Source organism: Rhinatrema bivittatum, chromosome 1 (assembly GCF_901001135.1).
Source record: "Rhinatrema bivittatum chromosome 1, aRhiBiv1.1, whole genome shotgun sequence".
Lineage (NCBI taxonomy): Eukaryota > Metazoa > Chordata > Amphibia > Gymnophiona > Rhinatrematidae > Rhinatrema > Rhinatrema bivittatum.
The window spans coordinates 212,022,817-212,043,502 of NC_042615.1; the positions used below are offsets into that span (position 1 = coordinate 212,022,817).

Here is a 20,686-nt window from a genome sequence, read left to right on the forward strand (position 1 = left end):
ATGGAGGTCCCTCCACACCTTTGCCTCACAATACTATCTGGACGGGGACGGCCAACGCAATAGCAATTTCGGCCAGTCTGTCCTCTGGAATCTTTCAGCTATTAAACCCAACTCTTCCTGCTTCAGGCCCATTGTTCGCATTCAGGCTGATTCTCTGTGTTACCAATGTGCTGTTGTTGTGCCTGTTGGTCCCCTTGTTTCGGGAACAGCCTGTAGCTAGGGATTCACCCACTTGAGATCTACCATCCTGCTGTCCTAGAACACCTGTTACAGATAAACAACTCTGCTTTCTGTGTACACACCCTAAGTTCCTGCCTAAGCTGGTGACTAATTTCCATCTTAATCAGCCCATCGTCCTGCCCACCTTCCCCCCCCCCCCCCAAGCCTCATTTGCACCAGGGTAAGTAGGCTCTGCACAGTCTGGATTGCAAGAGGGCCTTAACCTTCTACGTAGAGCGGACAGCAGGCCATAGGGGAGTCCACACAACTCTTCATCTCTTTGATAAGAATAGGTTGGGAGTTGTGGTTACTAAGCAGACTTTATCCAGCTGCCTGGCAGATTGCATCTCCTTCTGCTATGCTCAGGTGGGACTACAGCTTGGGGGCCATGTCAAGGCTCATTCAGTTCAAGCTGTGGCCCACTTGAGTGGTCTCTGCGGAGATCTGCAAGGCTGCAATGTGGAGTCCTCTCCACACTTTTGCTGCTCACTGGACAGGGATGGCCAACGTGATAGCTTCAGCCAGACTGTTCACTGGAATCTTTGAGCTGTAGAACCCAATTCTTTCTGGCCCATTGTTCAGGCTATTGCCCTCTGTTACCAACAGCACAAGTGTTGTGCCCATTAGCACCTGGTTAGTTGTTTGGTCTTGTCATTAGAGAGTAGGTTGTAGCTAGGGATTCACCCATCTGTGAGGACTACCATCCTGCTTGTCCTCTGAGAAAGCAGTTGCTTTCCTGTAACAGGTGTTCTCCTAGGACAGCAGGATATTAGTCCTCATGAAACCTGCCCACCACCCTGCAGAGTTAGGTTTCCCCTATTTATTTTTTCGTAATTCTAAGTTACGAGATTGAAGAGGGACCCCGTGTGGATGGTGGCATGCTGAGCATACTCAGTGTGCCAGTCCAAGTTTCCATGCTAGGCTCCATCAGATGTCATCCATGTGTAAGGACTAACATACTGCTGTCCTAGGAGAACACCTGTTCTAGGTAAGCAGCTCTGCTTTTTCTAGGTGAAGTTAGAGTAAAACACATACATAATCCAATAAAATAACAGTAAATAACCCAGAATTACAAATGACATTCTGGCTAAATCAAACATCAGACAAAGACATATTAAATCAATACAAAAACCATTAACACAGCAAAAACATGATTTCCTAGCGTGTAGCAGATGGACTCATTACAAATGGGTATAGTGTGCTCGTGCTAGCAGTTGGAGACGGATCTGACATCAGCAAGTGGTACATATACCCCTGCAGGAAGTGCAGACGCTCAGTAATTTCCGTCTCCAAAGCAGTTTGGAGCTACCTTACGCCCGCTGAACATTTTTCCAAATTCTAACGACTAAATTCTTAGAAGAATCCTACCTGAAGACGAGCCCCGCACTCCTGCGGTGATACCCTCGGGTCCCTCCCCCAGTTGAGTTTCCCGAGGTGATTTCCGTGGTCCCTCGGAGGTAAGAGCCTCTGTCCGGTGGCCGGATCGCGGCAGGGACCTAGCCCCCAAGTGAGAAGGGCTCGGGCACGGCATAGAGGCAGCCTCGGTCCTGATCCGTGCGCGGTGAGGACTTGGCCCCCGAGCGAGACGAGTTCAGGCGCGGCTTAGAGGCAGCGGGTGCACTTCCTCGAGCGCGGCGGTGACGGTACTCACCCTCTCCCCCCGCAGCCGGAGACCGCCCGGGAAGCGCCGAAGATCAGGTAAGGCGTACATCTTTACTTTACTGGTCTCCGAAGAGCGAGGATTAGCGGGGTCTGCCTACGTGGCAGCCCGCCAAGGAGGTCGCCATTTTGCCTGCCTGCTTGCCGTCGCCATCTGCCCTGGTTCGCCGCCTCGATCTAGCGTATAGATTAAGTGCACAGGCATCGGGCGCGTATGTTAGGCGCCCGAAAGTGATGGGCACACGATGGGCGCATACTTTCGGCTGAGAGCACACCGGAGATAACAGACACGATGGAGCGTATGAGAGCCCATGCGTCCGCAGAGCCGACACCTCCAGAATCAGGCAAAAGAGCTCCAGGCCTCTGCTCAGCATGCCACCTCAGAGCCACACAGAGTGAGGAAGCAGACTCCCTATGTGCCCAATGTGAGGAGGCCCTGGGAGTTCCAGGCCAGGGCCGGTCCCAGCCCAGGTTGACTGCCAGTTCCTCAGGGAACACCCCGAACCTAGCAGGCCGTGGTGAGCAGCCAGGGGATCCTACAGACCTGGTGCCCCTACGGCTAGAACCTGCTTCGCTCTCCTGGGTGGAATTATTCAAGGGGATTCACGCCTTTGTCAAGATGCAGTCTGATCCCCGACCGGACCCATACGTACCGGATGACCCTGCCCCTGGACCCTCTAGACCTAGGCACGGCCACCCGCCACCCGGAAGCCCCACTTATGAGGACTCAGATTACTCTGAGGAAGAAGGCGAGCTCCCAGAGGAGGGAGAACTTCCCTCGGGGATAGAGCCGTATCGAACCATGAGATGCTTCTTTCTTAAGGAGGATCTTCCAGACCTGGTCTCTCAATGCCTGTCAGAGCTGGCTATCCCGGGCACAGGCATCCCAGGGGAACCTAGAATGAACCCCCTGCTAGAGGGCCTGCGTCAAACGCCTCATCATTTTCCCCTCCTACAAGCAGCACAGCAGCTAATCGATCTGGAGTGGAATGCGCCGGAGGCCTCATTCAAAGGGGGTCGGGCTTTGTCTAGCATGTACCCCCTGGACCCGGCAACCAAGGAGCTGCTGGCATGCCCGAAGGTAGACACCATAGTTAGCGCAATTGTGAAGCGCACCACCATTCCGGTGGAGGGAGGGGCGGCCCTAAAAAATGCACATGACCGGCGCATGGACGCCATTCTGAAACAAGCCTTTGAGGTGGCAGCTATGTCCCTATGAATTGCGACCTGCTGCACCGTGGTGACTCATTCCTGTTTATCACAAGCCAGGACCAACACCCCGGGAGAAGAAATGGAATCAGCCCTCTCGTTCCTCACTGACGCTGCCTCAGACTTAGTCCGTACAGCAGCCAAGGGAGTGTCATCCTCAGTTGGAGCCAGGAGACAGCTCTGGCTTCGAAATTGGTCGGCCGACTCCTCCAAGACACGTCTTACAAGAATGCCCTTTAAGGGATCCCTCTTGTTCGGCAGCGACCTCGAGAACCTGGCTAACAAGTGGGGCGCATCTCCATTGCCCCGTCTACCAGAAGACAAGTCAAGGAGGAATCAGTGCCCTTTTCCTAGACCATCCAGAGGTAGAAGCTCTCAACGCTTCAACCCTTACAGGGCTCGCTACCAAGCACCTCTTTCTCAGACCAGGAACTAGTCCTTTCGGACCAGGCACAACAAGAGGGGAGCCGGCTCGGGTTCGGGTCCCGGCCACACTCCACAATGAGAATCAGCCGACCTATCTGGGGGAAGAAGCCATAGGGGGCAGGCTAACCCTATTCTACCACAGGTGGGTCGAGATTACTTCGGACCAGTAGGTCCTCGCCATTGTCCGGGAAGGTTATTACCTGGACTTCCTTCGTCTCCCTCCGGACAAGTTTGTGGAATCTCCTTGTCCGCCCCTCAAAAGGGTGGCGCTGGAAACTACCTTGGGGAGGCTCCTGTCCCTAAAAGCCATAATCCCAGTGCCTGCATGGGAGATAAATTCTGGGCATTACTCCATTTATTTCATCGTACCCAAGAAGGGGGGCACCTTCAGACCTGTCCTGGACCTCAAGTCAGTCAACCGGCACTTAAGGGTCCCAGGATTTCACATGGAAACTCTGCGGTCAGTCCGAAGTGCAATACAGCCAGGGGAGTATCTCACATCCCTGGATCTGTCAGAGGCTTATTTGCATATCCCAATCCATCGGGATCACCAGCGCTACTTACGCTTCAAAGTCCTGGATCGACACTTTCAGTTCCGGGCTCTACCCTTTGGGTTAGCCACCGCGCCACGGACCTTTACCAAGGTAATAGTAGTGGCGGCGTCACTCAGGAAGGCATTCTCGTCCATCCCTACCTAGACGATTGGCTGATCAGGGCAAAGTCACCGGAGGAGAGCCACCGGGCAACCAACAGAGTCATATCTCTTCTGGAAAGCCTAGGATGGGTAGTCAACACAAGCAAGAGTTCCCTACAGCCTTCAGTCGCTGGAATACCTAGGAGTCCGGTTCGACACCCAAGAAGACAAGGTCAGCCTGACCTCCAAGAGGAAATCAAAACTCCGGAATCGTTTACAGACTTTGCTGAGCGCCACCCGGCCCACAGCTTGGGATTACCTACAGGTTCTCGGCCTAATGGCCTCCACTCTGGAAGTGGTACCATGGGCACGGGCTCAAATGCGACCGTTACAACGCGCCCTCTTATCTTGGTGGCGCCCACGATTACAGAACTACACCGTGCATCTACCTCTACCGGCCAGAGTACGGCATCAGTTACGGTGGTGGCTGCAGCGCGGCCACACGAGCCGGGGATCAAAAATGTCCTCTCCAACCTGGACCCTGCTCACTACAGATGCCAGCCTCAGCGGCTGGGGAGCACACTGCGAAGAACTAACCACCCAAGGGCGGTGGAACAGAGAAGAGTCGGGGTGGAACATCAACCGACTAGAGGCACGGGCAGTCAGGATAGCATGCCTGCAATTTGCCCACAGACTTCGCAACAGAGCAGTCAGGGTGATGTCGGACAATGCCACCACGGTGGCATACATCAACCGGCAGGGCGGAACCAGGAGCAGACAGGCATCCTTAGAAATAGCCCCCTTGATGGCTTGGGTGGAAGCAAATCTCCAGGACATCTCCGCCGTCCACATCGCCGGGAAGGACACCACGGCAGACTTCCTCAGCAGAGAAAGCCTAAACCCAGGGGAATGGCAACTGTCGTCCACGGCCTTCCAGATGATTGTGGATCAGTGGGGGACATCGGGCATGGACCTACTAGCGGACAGGTCCAACGCTCAAGTACCCAGATACTTCAGACGCAGGCGAGATCCTCTATCCCACGGGATCGACGCCCTGCTGGGTGCCATTATACACAAGATTCAGTGGCACAGAGGCCTAGTTCTTCTGGTGGCCCCGGACTGGCCAAGAAGACCTTGGTACGCAGACATGAGAAGGCTACTGGCAGGGGATCCTCTACCCCTGCCCCCTCACAGGGACCTGCTGCGACAAGGTCCCATCCTCCACGAGAATCCAGCTCAATTCTCTCTTACGGTCTGGCCATTGAGAGGGCTCGACTGAGGAAAAGGGGATGCTTGGGGGCGGTAATAGATACACTCCTCCGAGCACGCAAGTTCTTCACATCACTAACCTATATACGGATCTGGAGAGTATTTGAAGCCTGGTGCGAAACTCGCAGCACCAACCCACATGCCGCTAAAATCCCCATCATTCTGGATTTCCTGCAAGATGGGCTTCAGAAGGGTCTGTCCCTCAATTCCATCAAGGTTCAGGTGGCAGCGCTATCCTGCTACGGTCCCAGGTGCGACGGCAACAGCATTGCCACACACCCAGACGTTTCACGTTTCCTGAAAGGAGTCAAACACATTCGCCCGCCACTAAAATGGCCAGTGCCCCTGTGGAACCTCAACCTAGTTTTGGACTTCCTAGCAGGACCCACCTTCAGACCCTTCTGAGGACTGTCCCTCCGGTTGTTAACCTTGAAGATGGTGTTCTTGCTGGCCGTTTGCTCAGCGCGCCGCATCTCAGAGCTACAAGTGCTATCCTGCCGCGATCCGTTTCTCAGGATCACCCCAGGGGCTATCCATCTTCGCACGGTTCCTTCCTTCTTACCCAAAGTAGTCTCACACTTCCACCTCAACCAAACCATATCCTTGCCAACGACGGAAGGGTTGAAGAAATTGGAAGAAGGTCGAATACTGCGTCATCTCGACATCGGCAGGCTGCTGTCCAGATACCTGGAAATGTCGGAAACAGCACGAAAGACGGACCACCTGTTCGTCCTTCACAGTGGGAAGAGGCAAGGAGAAGCGGCCTCACGAGCGACTATTGCTCGCTGGATCAAAGAAGTTATTAAAGCGGCCTACGTAGAAGCGGGAAAACCACCACCTCTACCAGAGCACAAGCGGCCTCCAGAGCAGAAACTAGGATGCTGTCGCATGCAGAGATATGTAAAGCGGCAACATGGTCCTCCATCCATACCTTCTCCAGATTCTACCGTCTGGACGTCCAGGCTAGGGAGGACTCAGCATTTGCAAGGGCAATCCTAAACGTACCTTGGGCAGCCTCCCGTCCAGTCCGGGAGTAGCTTTTGTACATCCCATTTGTAATGAGTCCATCTGCCCCACGCTAGGAAATGGTGAGATTACTTACCTGATAATCTCGTTTTCCTTAGTGTAGGCAGATGGACTCAGCATCCCGCCCGGCTGCCAATATTTATGGGGATTCACCGTTTCGAGGTAAGCCATGTTTCCTCACATAGGGCATCCACCCTGCTGGGTGTTGACGCCTTCCGGTTGTGAACACTGGCGGTCTCCAGCTACTATCAATCGGTCAGGTTAATCATGTTCAGTGAATCAATCGGTCAGTCACACATATATCCATACAGCTTTTGCAAGGAAGATTACTGAGCGTCTGCACTTCCTGCAGGGGTATATGTACCACGTGCTGACGTCAGATCAGTCTCCAACAGCTAGCACGAGCACACTATACCCATTTGTAATGAGTCCATCTGCCTACACTAAGGAAAACTAGATTATCAGGTAAGTAATCTCACCAATAGACAGCAACTGTGAACTTCCAATGTACAAAACTGCCTTAGCTGAAAGCTTGATTAAAGAACCAGGTTTTAATTTCCTAAACTTTAAATAGCTTCCATGTGAAAATCTTAGGGGATGGAATTCCAAAGTAAGGGGCCTGATTGCTGAAGTAGGTATCATGTCAAATCCAAACAAATTACTGATGGTGGCAAAATGAAAAGAATATACATCTGGGAAGAGAGTAGAGGTCATGACGGTACATATGGAATAAGACATTTAGCAAGATAGTGGAATTAGAATAATCCAGTTTTGAAATGACAAACGCATGGACAAGCAATTTCAAGTCTTAACAGGGGTCTAAGATGGCATATGTACCTAAGAAAATATTTCTGAATAGTAGCAGAAACAGTGAGTCATGGAAAGGTGACAATCAAGTTGCACTCCCAAAGTTGTAACTACATCTCTAATAGCAATAGGAATGCCTTGTTGGAGTACCAGCTCAAGAGAGCTGATCCATAGAACTTTGGTTTTAGAAGGATTTACCTTTAATTTATGTTCAAAATGCCAGGAAGCTACTAGGTCAATGCAGTGATTTAAAGATGTTAAATCTGGAGTAAACTTTTTTCTTTGTGAAAGCTATAATTTGTATATCAGCATAAAAGGGAGTGGGAGGAAGAGAAATATTCACTTGTAAGGCTCTTCTAGAAAAAGGAGCTGTAGACCTAGTCTCCAGTATGCAGATGGCTCTAAAGATTTCAGACCCTGTGAAGGGCACTAAGTTTACTTAGAGAATAGCCACTGCCATTAGCAATGGTAACATGGAATAGACTTAGTTTTTGGGTACTTGCCAGGTTCCTATGGCCTGGATTGGCTACTGTTGGAAACAGGATGCTGGGCTTGATGGACCCTTGGTCTGACCCAGTATGGCATTTTCTTATGTTCTTATTCTATCCTTTAGCACCTTCAAGAACCTTTCTTTTACATGAAGCCCTTAGGGTCGATGGCTTTAGCAGAGTTGTGGGACCCACGTGGTGGAGCCCAGAGGGAGTAGGGGAATTGGGGAATTTATGCGCTCTCCCTGTAGAGGAAAGTATTTCCTGTGGATTTCCAGAGTTGGCATGCTGGTATTGGTTCCACCATTACAGAGGAAGTCCTGAATAAGCTACAGGACAGGAAGATCAAAACATCCAAAAGAAGGGCTTCCCCACAGAAGTTGTGGCAATCCAGACTTCGATTGGTGGAGGGTATCTAGCCTAGACAGCCTGATGATGGTCCCAGCAGCTACCTGAGAGGCAGCAAACATATCCGGCATTAGTGGTGATCCTTTTGTCTGGCTTGCTATAAGATTTGATTTGGGCTATACTCCAGACGGGTTACCTCAGTATAGCAGCCAGAAAGCTGCTTTGGCCCTGGAGGTGGGCAGTGGACTCAGTATCCAAGGCAAATCTTTGCAAACTTCCCCTTGGAGAGGGAGGCCTATTGTTTGGATCCCAGCTCAGAATGGGGACCCTTCAAAGGATCATGTGGTAGTAAGGAAAATTGTAAGCGAAGCACATCCAGGAGAACTGGCAAATGTCAGCCATGGTAGTGCACCTCCTAAAGAGGCTAGGCTGGGTAATATACTAGATCAGTGGTGGGCAAATTACAGCCCATGGGCCAAATCTTTATTCCGGCCTGACTATCCCTTGGAAACTCTGCATTATGAGTGGCCCACCAATGCTCCGACCTGCCTGCCAGAGTGTCCAATGTCCTCATTAAAGACCCAAGTTGTCGCCTTTGATAGTCTACACTTGAGCAGGCAGATCGGGTCATTGGCTCAGTGAAGAAGGCAACATATTCTAAATGCATGATGGTGCGGTTTAATGATGCACTGGAGGGGTTCCCACCCCTGCCAGTGAGGAGAGGTGCTGTGCGGAGTAGTGGTAATATTGGGGGTGAAGTGGAATGAGTGAAGTGTGGGAAGAGACAGAGGGAAGGATGGGAAAAGGGTGAGGATGGGTGAGACTGAAATGGAAAGGACACGAATGAGTGGGAAGAAGAGGTTGAGTGACTGAGGGAGGGGGCGAGTGAGTAGGAAGGGTTTGAGAATGAGAAACAGAGGGTGAGGGGTGAACAACTTAGGAAAGGGGATTGGGAGGGTGAGTGAGGGGGTGAGTGACAGGGAAGGGAAGGGGATTACATAAGAAACATAAGAACATGCCATACTGGGTCAGACCAAGGGTCCATCAATCCCAGCCTCCTGTTTCCAACAGTGGCCATTCCATGCCCTAAGAACCTGGCAAGTACCCAAAAACTAAGCCTATTCCATGTTACCGATGCTAGTAATAGCAGTGGTTATTATCTAAGTCAACTTAATAGCAGGTAATAGACTTCTCCTCCAAGAACTTATCCAATCCTTTTTTAAACACAGCTGTACTAACTGCACTAACCACATCCTCTGGCAAAAAATTCCAGAGTTGAATTGTGTGTTGAGTGAAAAAGAACTTTCTCAGATTAGTTTTAAATGTGCCACATGCTAACTTCATGGAGTGCCCCCTAGTCTTTCCATTATCTGAGAGTAAATAACCGATTCACATCTACCCGTTCTAGACCTCTCATGATTTTAGACACCTCTGTCATATCCCCCCTCAGCCGTCTCTTCTCCAAGCTGAAAAGTCCTAACCTCTTTAGTCTTTCCTCATAGGGGAGCTGATCCATTCCCCTTATCTTGGTCACCCTTCTCTGTACTTTCTCCATCGCAACTATATCTTGAGTGGGAGAAAGTGACAGAGGGAAGGGAAGAGGGCGAGGGGGTTGAATGACTGAAAAGTGAGTGAGAAGGAAGGGAAAGATAAGGAAGTAAAAGGTTGAGAAGAGAGGGTAGAAGGGTGCATGGTATGTGAATGAATATATTTGTATATGAGAGAAAAAGGAAGTTTGTATGTACCTTCCCCCCCCCCCCCCCCCCCCAATTCCCCCAACTCTACAATCTCAGTGTAACTGGAAATTAAGTTTCTAGGTATGGAGAGGGAGGAATTGTTTTTATCCTTGGTTTTAATTATTGGCTTTGATATGTCTGCTGTGTTTGAAATATTTGATTTTAGGGAAATATTTACATTTTTTCCTTATTCTTAATTAAATGGTGATCTGTACTTGGACCAGAGCTTTTTAATATATTTATAAATGATCTGGAAAGGAGTATGATGAGTGAGGTGATCAAATTTGCAGATGACCCACAATTATACAGAGTAGTTAAATGTCAAGCAGATTGTAATGAATTGCAAGAGGTCCTTGCAAGACTGGAAGATTGGGCTTCCAAATGGCAAATTAAATTTAATGTGGACAAGTGCGAAGTAATGCTTATAGTGAAAAATAACCCTTGCTGTAATTACACATGGTTAGGTTCTGTCTTAGGAGTTACCACCCAGGAAAGAGATCTAGGCATCATAGTGGATAAAATGTTGAAATCGTAGACTCAGTGTGCTGCAGCAATCAGAAAAGCAAACAATGTTAGGAATTATTAGGAAGGGAATGTCAAATAAAAGGATTGATATCAAACGCGTCTGTATCGCTCCGTAGTGAGACCGCATCTTGAATACTGTGTGCAATTCTGGTTGCTGCAAAGATATAGCTGCACTGGAGAAGGGTGACCAAAATAAGAGGCATGGAACAGCTGCCCTATGAGGAAAGGCGAAAGAAGTTAGGGCTGTTCACTTTGGAGAAGAGAAGACTGAGAAGGGGATATGATAGAGGTCTACAAAATCATGAAAGGATTTGAAGAAGTTAATATAAATCGGTTACTCTCTCGGATAATAGAAGGACCAGAGGGCACTTCATGAAGTTAGCAAGTAGCTCATTTAAAACAAATATAAGAGAATTCTTTTTCACTCAGTGCATAGTTAAGCTCTGGAATTCATTGCCAGCGGACGTGGTTACAGCAGTTAGTGTAACTGGGTTTAAAAAAGGTTTGGATAAGTTCCTAGAGGAAAAATCCATAAACTGCTATTAAGCAGTAGTAGCTTGAGATTTAATGTTTGGGTATTTGTCAGATACTTGTGACTTGGGTTGGCCACTGTTAGAAACGGCATACTGGGCTTGAGGACCCTTGATTTGACCCAGTATGGCACATCTTATGTTATGTCATCTGTTTTGAAATATACTTTTCATTAGTATGGTTTCCTTGCTGTTATGATTGATTTATATCTCTTCATTTTGTTTTATGAGGAATGGTGATATTTCTGTTTGCATTATTGCACTGCTTAGGAGTCTTGTTTTAGTGGCTTCCAGTCCAGTTTTTTGTCTGCACCTTACTAGTTATACTTTATGGCAACTTTATTTTTACTTGGTGAGGGTCAGTCTCTGTTCTGCATTTGTGACCAAGGTGAGGTAGTCTGCTAGCTGGGAAAATGCTTTGTACCTGTTGAGTTAAAGGTTTTCCAGTTTGGTAGAGACTGACATACATGATTGAAAGGGCTTCTCGGGTGCTAAAAATGATGGCATTTAAGCCTGCTAGATACTGCAATGCCTGCAGCAAGTGCTGGGGATTTGATTGTCAAGGAGCTCCAAGGGGGACCCCTCTCCCACCCAGCCCTCATCGTGCTCAATAACGAGTAATGTGGCCCCAGCACAAAAAAGTTTGCCCACCCCTGTACTAGATGGACCATTTAGAGCCCTCAAAGTTGTGGAGTTCTTAGAAGCTATTCTAGTCACAGTGGAAGGATGGATGTCCCATATGTTGAAGAGGGTTGTAAAATACTAGAACAAATAGATGCCTTTCACGTCCTAAGGTGATCCAGAGCTGGGGACCATGTGCAGCCACTGGGGCTAAGGGCAGTCACTACAGAAAGAGAATCCCCTGGGCCAGACTGTATATGCATCCATCGCAACAGGCACTGCTAACTTACTGGTCTTCAGCCTCTCAGGCCACAGCTGTTAGCTATAGGTGCCATGGACAGCAGAGAAGAATCTGGCCTGGTGGTTGCTTTATTCGAGCCTCTTAAAAAGTGGTAGATGTGGGTCTGCCCAACTGGGCTGTGCTTGGTGGTTGGGGAGCTCATAGCTGGGGCCAGCTGACACAAGCAAGTTGACCGAAGGAGGAAGCTCCTTGGCCTATGAATAAGGTAAATTTAAGGGACATTGAATTGACATTTCAGGCTTTCCTACCCAGAGGGAAAGACAGGGTCCTCAAAAATAGCACCAAAATAGTAGCAGATGTGGACAAGCAGGGGAACACTTGCAGTCCTAGGTTTGTGGAAGAAGTGAGTGGGATTCTCACATGGGCAAAGAGGAATCTGTCCTAACTGCCAGCACCAAACACCACAGAAACAAAACACATGGACACATTTTTTCTCAGTAGGAGGTGGTGGGATCTTACTTACCCAGGAGGCTTTCAGTATGATAGCAGATCAATTGGGGTCTACAGTCTGTGTGCATAATGGCAATCTGGACCTAATGCCAAGCTAGACAAGTTATTTGGACAGCAGAAGTAGGCAGGATACAGGAGGATAGCTACCTTAATCTGTGCCTGGCCAAAGGGCAGACTCCTGTGACTATGTCCACCTTGGCCCTTGATAGGCAAGCAGATTAAGGAATCATTTCGGATTAACCAAGGAAACCCGGTAAGGTCCCCCTAGTGGGGTATCCCTCTACAGCACCCCAAGAAACATCTGTGGCAATATCCAATACTAATGTAACACCCAGTTCCATTTTTGTATTATGAGAGGGCTGCAACTATGAGGTATGGACTGTTTCCAAACAGTAGGACCATGCTAAAAACACATAGGAACTCTACCCCAAGTTCAAAGGTTCTTTTTTCAAGCTTACTTGTGAGCATAAGTCTTTCCCAAGGAAGTTGGATTCTCCACAAATCCTAGGCTTCTTGCAGAAGGGCCTGGCTTGGCTTGTAATTCACTAGGATTGCAAGCAATAGCCATTTCCTGTGGTACCAGGTATCCAGATGTAGGGTGGCCTTATAAAAGGGATGAAAGCTATATGGAAACCCTTCAGACTTATTATTCCCCAGGGGGATTCTACCCTGATCCTGAGCACCCTTCCAGCCTTTAAAGCAAGCATCCATTAAAGACCGGATTTGGGGGGGGGGGGGGGGGGAGAGAGAGAGTAAAAACTTTCCGAAAACCTTCCGTTCAATAGCAGTAGCAAAAGAAAATTGAAACCTATCTGGTTCTCAAAGGAGGTGGCTGACAAAATTAAAGCTAAAAACAGCATTCAAGAAATATAAAAGATCCCAAAGGGAGGAGCACAAAGAAGAATATTTGTATCAACTGAGGGAGACAAAGAAATTAATCAAGTTGGCAAAGAGTCAAGCAGAAGAGAGGATTGCCAAGGAGATAAAAAATGGTGACAAAACATTTTTCAGATACATCAGCGAAAAGAGAAAGGTCCAAAGTGGTATAGTGAAATTGAAAGGTGGTAATGATCAATGTGTGGAGAGAGACGAAGAAATGGCAGAAATATTAAACGAATACTTCAGCTCTGTGTTCACTAAAGAAGACCCTGGAGAAGGACCATCTCTACACAACAAGAAACTGGAGGGAAGTGGAATGGATATAAATCCTTTTACAGTAGAAAATGTGTGGGATGAGCTAAAGAACTTGAAAGTGGACAAAGCCATGGGGCCTGATGGGATTCATCCAAGGATATTGAGGGAGCTCAGAGATGTTCTGGCAGCTCCGCTGTGTGACCTGTTCAATAGATCCCTAGAAACGGGAGTGGTGCCAAGTGATTGGAGAAGAGCGGTGGTGGTCCTGCTTCACAAGAGTGGGAACAGGGAGGAGGCTGGCAACTACAGACCGGTTAGCCTCACTTCGGTGGTGGGAAAAGTAATGGAGTCACTGCTGAAAGAGAGAATAGTGAACTATCTACAGTCCGGAGAATTGATGGACCAGAGGCAACATGGATTCACCAGGGGAAGATCCTGTCAGACAAATCTGATTAACTTTTTTGACTGGGTAACCAAGGAATTGGATCGAGGAAGAGCGCTTGATATCATATACTTGGATTTCAGCAAAGCTTTTGATACGGTTCCGCACAGGAGACTGCTGAGTAAAACGAGAAGCTTAGGAGTGAGGGCCGAGGTGGTGACCTGGATTGCAAATTGGCTGACAGACAGAAGACAATGTGTGATGGTAAATGGAACCTTCTCTGAAGAGAGAGCGGTTTTAAATGGTGTACCGCAAGGATCGGTGTTGGGACCGGTCCTGTTCAATATCTTTGTGAGCGACATTGCGGACGGGATAGAAGGTAAGGTTTGTCTTTTTGCGGATGACACGAAGATCAGCAACAGAGTGGACACGCCGGAAGGAGTGGAGAGAATGAGACGGGATCTAAGGAAACTGGAAGAGTGGTCGAAGATATGGCAGCTCAGATTCAATGCCAAGAAGTGCAAAGTCATGCATATGGGGAGTGGAAACCCGAATGAACTGTATTCGATGGGGGGGGGGGGGAAAAGCTGATGTGCACGGAGCAGGAGAGGGACCTTGGGGTGATAGTGTCTAATGATATGAAGTCTGCGAAACAATGCGACAAGGCGATAGCAAAAGCCAGAAGAATGCTGGGCTGCATAGAGAGAGGAATATCGAGTAAGAAAAGGGAAGTGATTATTCCCTTGTACAGGTCCTTGGTGAGGCCTCACCTGGAGTACTGTGTTCAGTTCTGGAGATCGTATCTACAAAAAGACAAAGACAAGATGGAAGCGGTACAGAGAAGGGCGACCAGGAAGGTGGAGGATCTTCATCGCATGACGTACGAGGAGAGATTGAAGAATCTAAATATGTACACCCTGGAGGAAAGGAGGAGCAGAGGTGATATGATACAGACTTTCAGATACTTGAAAGGTTTTAATGATCCAAAGACAACGACAAACCTGTTCCGTAGGAAAAAAATCAGCAGAACCAGGGGTCACGATTTGAAGCTCCAGGGAGGAAGATTCAGAACCAATGTCAGGAAGTATTTCTTCACGGAGAGGTTGGTGGACGCCTGGAATGCCCTTCCGGAGGATGTGGTGAAGACCAGAACTGTGAAGGACTTCAAAGGGGCGTGGGATAAACACTGTGGATCCATAAAGTCAAGAGGCCGCCAATGAAGAGTGGGTGACTCACCAGAATGACAGCTACTGCCTGGAGACAATACCCTTATTCAATAAACATACACATACTTACTGTGACTCCAACATCGCTCTAAGCTTCAACAGCAAGAGGAAATGTGGAAAAATGGATTTACACTCACAAAGAGGGGAGTAGCTGGCTTGTTACGGCGGTTACTACCCCAAACTAAATAAGCCTGATACTTCACCTTCAATGCATATACAGCATAGTTCTCTGCTTCAACGACAGGGGAGAAGAAAAAAGGGTTCGCACTCACAAAGCGGGGAGTAGCTGGCTTGTTACGGCGGTTACTACCCCAAACCAAATGTGTCTGATACTTCACTTTCGATGCATATCCAGCATGGCTCTCTGCTTCAACGGCATGGGAGAAGACTGATACATCACGCATTTCCAGCATAGCTCCCTGCTTCAACAGCAGGGGAGAAGAAAAACAACCAATAAGGACTGTATAACATAGTCTGGGTAAAACAAATAAGCATGGGTGTAGCTTGCTTATTGCGGCGGTTACTACCCCTAACTAATCAAGCTAGATATTTCAATGGTGGGGGTGGAAGGGGAATAGAACCAAGATCTAAGAGAAACAGATAAGTATGAGAGAAAAAATGTGTGAAGCTTGCTGGGCAGACTGGATGGGCCGTTTGGTCGTCTTCTGCTGTCATTTCTATGTTTCTATGTTTCTAAGTATGTTTCACCAGATGCATTTTGGAGTTACAGCCTGCTCATGCAGAGAAACATTTTTAGAGATTGCTCAATAATCAATCAAGGCCATTGCCCTCATGGCTGTTGAAGGTACTGTTCCTCTTCTGAGTCAGTCAGTGTCACTATCAGGCTGAACATGTTCTGGGGGGGGGGGGGGGGGGAATGAAAAGGAGAGAAGCAGCTTCCAAGACCACATTAGCAAGATGGGTTTAAGGAATCAGTTGTGTGGTAGGCAGTTCCAGGGGCACTCCACACATTACTCTATAAGGGTGCAGCCGGCATCCTGGACAGAACCATTGCAGGTCCTCCCCCCGCACATGTTTTTCCAAGATGCAACTTTTGGATTTGGGATCTTTAAGGCATCACTGTCTTCTCACCCTTTTGTGTCTCCCAAGTGTAATGGACGGGTCTAGCAGGCAAGAAGGAAAGTTAAATTATTTTTCCATGATTTTCTTTTCTTGAATCCTGCTAGACCAGTACAGGGACCATAAATAGTTGAGCAAATAACTATTCATTCTTTCTCTCTCATCCTCATCCTCTCCCTACCTCACCTCAAAGAAAATATTAAATCTAAATGAGAAGGGGCAAGACAGGGGGCCGGTTGCTTTGACAGTAAACTACTGGCAAGGGCCTGTGGCCGTTCCCCTGTTATAGCTGAAAACTAGCTCATGGGGGCCCTCTGTCTCAGTCAACTGAAGTGGGGAAATCCCTAGTGTAATGGACTGGTTTACTGCAAATTCATGAAAGAAAATTATCAGGTAAAAAGAATATTTTAACCATATTGTGCAACACTGACTAGAAAATTTCTGCTTTTGTCTCATCAGACCACAAAACCTTCTTGTGTGCAGTTCCCCTAAATGTTTCTTTGCAAGCACTACATGGCATGGCATATATGACTTTTTTCTTCAGCAGTGGCTTCCTTCTTGCTACCCTCCCCATACAGGCCATGTTGGTGGAGTAATTTTGAAAATGTTGAACAGTCATTTTCCCCAGTTTCAGCCAGAGACCTCTTAAATTCTTTTAAAGTAATCTTAGACCTTGCAATCTTAGGCCTTTCCGCTGCAGTTTACTTAACCCACAGCTACTGACTTTGGAGGGATGGCCTGATTGCAGCAGTGTCTTGGTATTGCCAAAATGTTTCCACTTTACATTGATGGACCTGACAGTGCCAAAGAGATATTCAAACACATTGAAATTTTCTTATTGCTTTCCCCCCATCTGCATTTTTGAATAATGTTATCCTGGATGTCTTTCAGCAGCAACTTGTTGGTTATGTTTTGACTTTGGCTGCAAATTCAACTTGATTCTACATCCATGAATATTTGAATCACCTCAGCTATTGCAATTAGAAACTGTTGGGCTCTATTTCGCTTATGTATCTTGTTAAGGCAGATTTTTGAACCACCTAATTTGGGTTTGTTGTCAAATGTGTGAAGTCTTGTACAATCAAGACTTCTTGGGGTTTTTTATTCTTAATTGCTTTTGGAATATTCTATAATTGTTCTAACACAATGAAAGTGTAAAGTATAGATTAATGCTTTTTGATTTGTATTTTTTAGGCAGCAAAATGTGAAAAATGATTGAAGACTTCTACAAGCACTGTAGATTTTCATCTGATTTAGCATATTTTCCCCTATATATTTTTTTAAGCTATCCATATTAATTTCTCAGGTTTTCAAGTACCCAAATAGTTTGAAATGAAATTTTTGATTAGGAGAAGGGAAAAAAATCAAGGGGATATTTACTACATTACGCTAATGAGTATTAATACACATTATGCAATTACAGGCCGATTCTGTAAAGTGTGCAGGAAAACGGGTGCTCAGTTTTGTGCGTCTGCTCTCACAATGCGTGCCCAGCCAACTCTCTTGGGCACATGATCATGTATTTAAATGAGTCGCCACACTAAAAAGGAGGTGCTAGGGACAATAGCACATTCCTTAGCAGCGGAAGCTCAGGAGAGAGAAACTGTCAGCGGGTTCAGAAAACAAATGCTCAATTTTACAAGCATCTGTTTTCCAAACCTGCTGACAGCCACGGGTTAAGAAAATGGACGGTCGTAAAATTGAGCGTCTGTTTTCCTGACCTGACCCGCCAGCACTTCTTAACTTTTTTGAACTTTTTTTTTACCTTTTGTTTCCTCAGACTTAAAATATCGCTATGATATTAAGTCGGAGGATGTACAGAAAAGCCATATCTTCTGCTTTTCTGTACACTTTTTCTGGCTGCTCAGAAATTAGCGCCTGCGCCAGGCGCTAATTTCTGAGCATAAAATATATGGATCGGTCGCACATTTTTTTTTTCGGTGTCGGCGAATGACAGCCTCATCAACATGCATTTGCATGTGATGAATGCTGTTAGTTTAGGTGGGGGTTGGATTCGTGTTTTTGACACGCTAAACCACTTACAGTATAAGGAGTAGTGGACGTGCATTGAAAACACGCATCCAACAGTGGGTTAAACAGTGCGCTCAGCTGAGCACATTTTACAGTATCGGTCTGAGTATGTGGATACATGGCAGCCTAGTTTAATAAATGCATGCCTTATTTTGGTTTAAATAAAAGCAAAATAAATTGAAAGCTTGAAATTGCCAAGGTTGCTTAATATTCCATTGGCTTCCATTCATTGGTAACTAAATTTATGGCTTGGCCACTGTTGGAAACAGGATGCTGGGCTTGATGGACCCTTGGTCTGACCCAGTATGGCGTGTTCTTAACTTTTAGAAAAGAGAACTTTTTCCACAGAATTTTTCTGTGGGAAAATTTTCTACCTCGTATCGCTGGGTTTGAACAAGTCTGAGTGTAAAAATATAAAAAGATTTATTTTTTTTTGGCTACTGGTGGTGATCTGAAATTTCTTGCCTTATAAGGGGTGAGCATCCACCAGTGTGTGAATACAGGGACAGTTTTAACTATAAAATATTTTGCTTACCTGGTCATACTTAATATTGATTGTTGGGTTTTTCTCTAGTGTGAGTCTGTCCCACAAACAACTCAGTACCTTTGAATATTTACTGTATGCTAGGGCTATTTTATGTTTTCAATATCTATTGACTAGTTCTTGAAATTTTAATCTTATAGCTGAAATGCTTTTTATTACTTGTAAATTGTTTTGTTTTTTTTATATTGGTATAATTCTCTGCTTTTTACTTTTTACTTTTCATATTTTATATATTCATTGTATGGTGCAATATGGCCTAGTTGCTGCTTGCTAAAAATACTGTACTACCATTCTCCCTAGTTCACGTTTTCTCTGAATTCATAACTTTTTAATAGGTCACTTTTTTATATGTAGGAATTTCTGCTAACTGCTGCTCAGGAGCACCTAGATTTAATTTGGTTTACAATTTGAGTTGGCTAAGTAGGAGGCACGATAGGAATATTTCACCTCAGGAATGAAATGAAATACAAGAAAAGTGCAGAATTTTAATGATTTCAGTGTTCTCTGAGTTGAGTAATAAACCTCTTGTTGATGTTACTTAGTCTGGTCTTATTTTGTCCTACTGAATCAAGGGTGGTATAAATTGCAAATAACCTGCTAGCTTTGAAAAACTTGGCTGCAGATTTGGTTTTCTCTGAAATGAAAACTGAGGACTTTAACAGACCCAAAATATTTCTTTAACAAAGTCAGTTTTATGTACAAAGGCACCTTAAAACTGACTTGGGGGTTGGAGTTTGCCTTTTAAAAAGCCCTTTTAAAATGTGTAATTTTAATTAAGCTTTTGGATATACGACTTCTATTATCTTTTCTCCCCTTATAGGTTCTCCTGAAGAGGTTATTCTGGCCTTGATGTGAAAGTAAGGTAGAAAAACACAGCTACATGTGTTTACTATTTATGATCAGTTTAATCAGTGGTCATGCGAAGAGCGAAGTTCGTCTCTAGACGACTAACTGCCAGCAATATAAATGATTCTCCTAGGAAGAAAGCTTCTCTCCAACTTACTGGAGTGAAAATCTCCTCCAGATACTGACGGAATATCGACTGCAGGAAATGCTTCACATCTTAAGGATGCCAACTACCTAGATTCATGCACCCTATCTGTACAGTTGTGGATGGTTTGCCATCTGAAGGCTCCTCAAGCTCTTATCCAGGCCCTGATTCTGTTTCTGAAATGTCTATGCTTCGTGCTTTGGACCCAGTGCAGACCTGGCTGGGACAAGAGCTGGAGAAGTGTGGTATTGATGCCATGATTTACACTAGATATGTCCTCAGTCTTCTTCTGCATGATAGCTATGACTACGACCTGCAAGAACAGGTATTTAATTGATTTTAAATGTTGTACAGTGAATGCGTATACTTGTATCTTTGTGAAAATTTTGTACATTTGTGGTTTGTGATCAGCGTAAGCAGTTTGGCTATCTTCTGTTTTGTGTGTTTTGACTCTTCTCCTATTGTAGCCTCTGTTGCTCTCTCTACATACCCTGTTATCCCACACAAAAGACTTAAATACGGCATGAACTGAGTCAGTGTAAAAGGAAGGTTTCTGTATGTTAGTGACCTTGTACATTATCTGAAGTTTTAGCAATTATCATGCCTTGGTGCTCTTTTCAAACATTATCCCGTCCTGATAAAAGGCTGCATGTATTCCCATAGTTTTGTAGATAAGAACCAAATTCCTGTTCAGTCTGTTGCATGGGGATGTTATGCACTTCCTTTCCCAAAGCCAGTGTATGTCATATTTACAATGTCCCCCCAAACTATAGCCAGCCAGAGAAGGAGAGAGACCTAAGGTGATTCTTTTTGTGGTAATGCAGGCTTTGTACAGAAATGTGATTCCTAGTGTTGCTGATATGTAACAAGATGCTACACTAATGGGTTAGTGCGGTATGTTACTGCTAGGGACCTTTCTTTTCAGTATTTCATTTTGCCTGGGATTTTCAATATTATAACAAGTCAGTGGGAAAATTACTTTGATATAACACACAGGAAAAAAAAAATCAGTGGAAAAGTCATTTTTTTCTCTGATTTCTTTTTTGTTCA

At 46.2% G+C, this 20,686-nt stretch overlaps 1 protein-coding gene across 4 annotated transcripts in view; it reads left to right on the plus strand.

Moving 5' to 3' along the window:
- The first annotated feature begins 19,465 nt into the window (after window positions 1-19,465).
- Window positions 19,466-20,686, plus strand: part of KIAA0232 (KIAA0232 ortholog) — a 294,375-nt gene continuing 293,154 nt past the window's right edge. For 2 of the 4 annotated variants that reach the window (XM_029591550.1, XM_029591556.1), the window contains exon 1: window positions 19,466-19,961. In XM_029591550.1, the coding sequence (XP_029447410.1) occupies window positions 19,734-19,961 (228 nt within the window). In that variant the 5' untranslated portion in view covers window positions 19,466-19,733. The remainder of the gene's footprint in view (window positions 19,962-20,686) is intronic. The other 2 variants (XM_029591572.1, XM_029591562.1) reach the window with 1 other exon arrangement.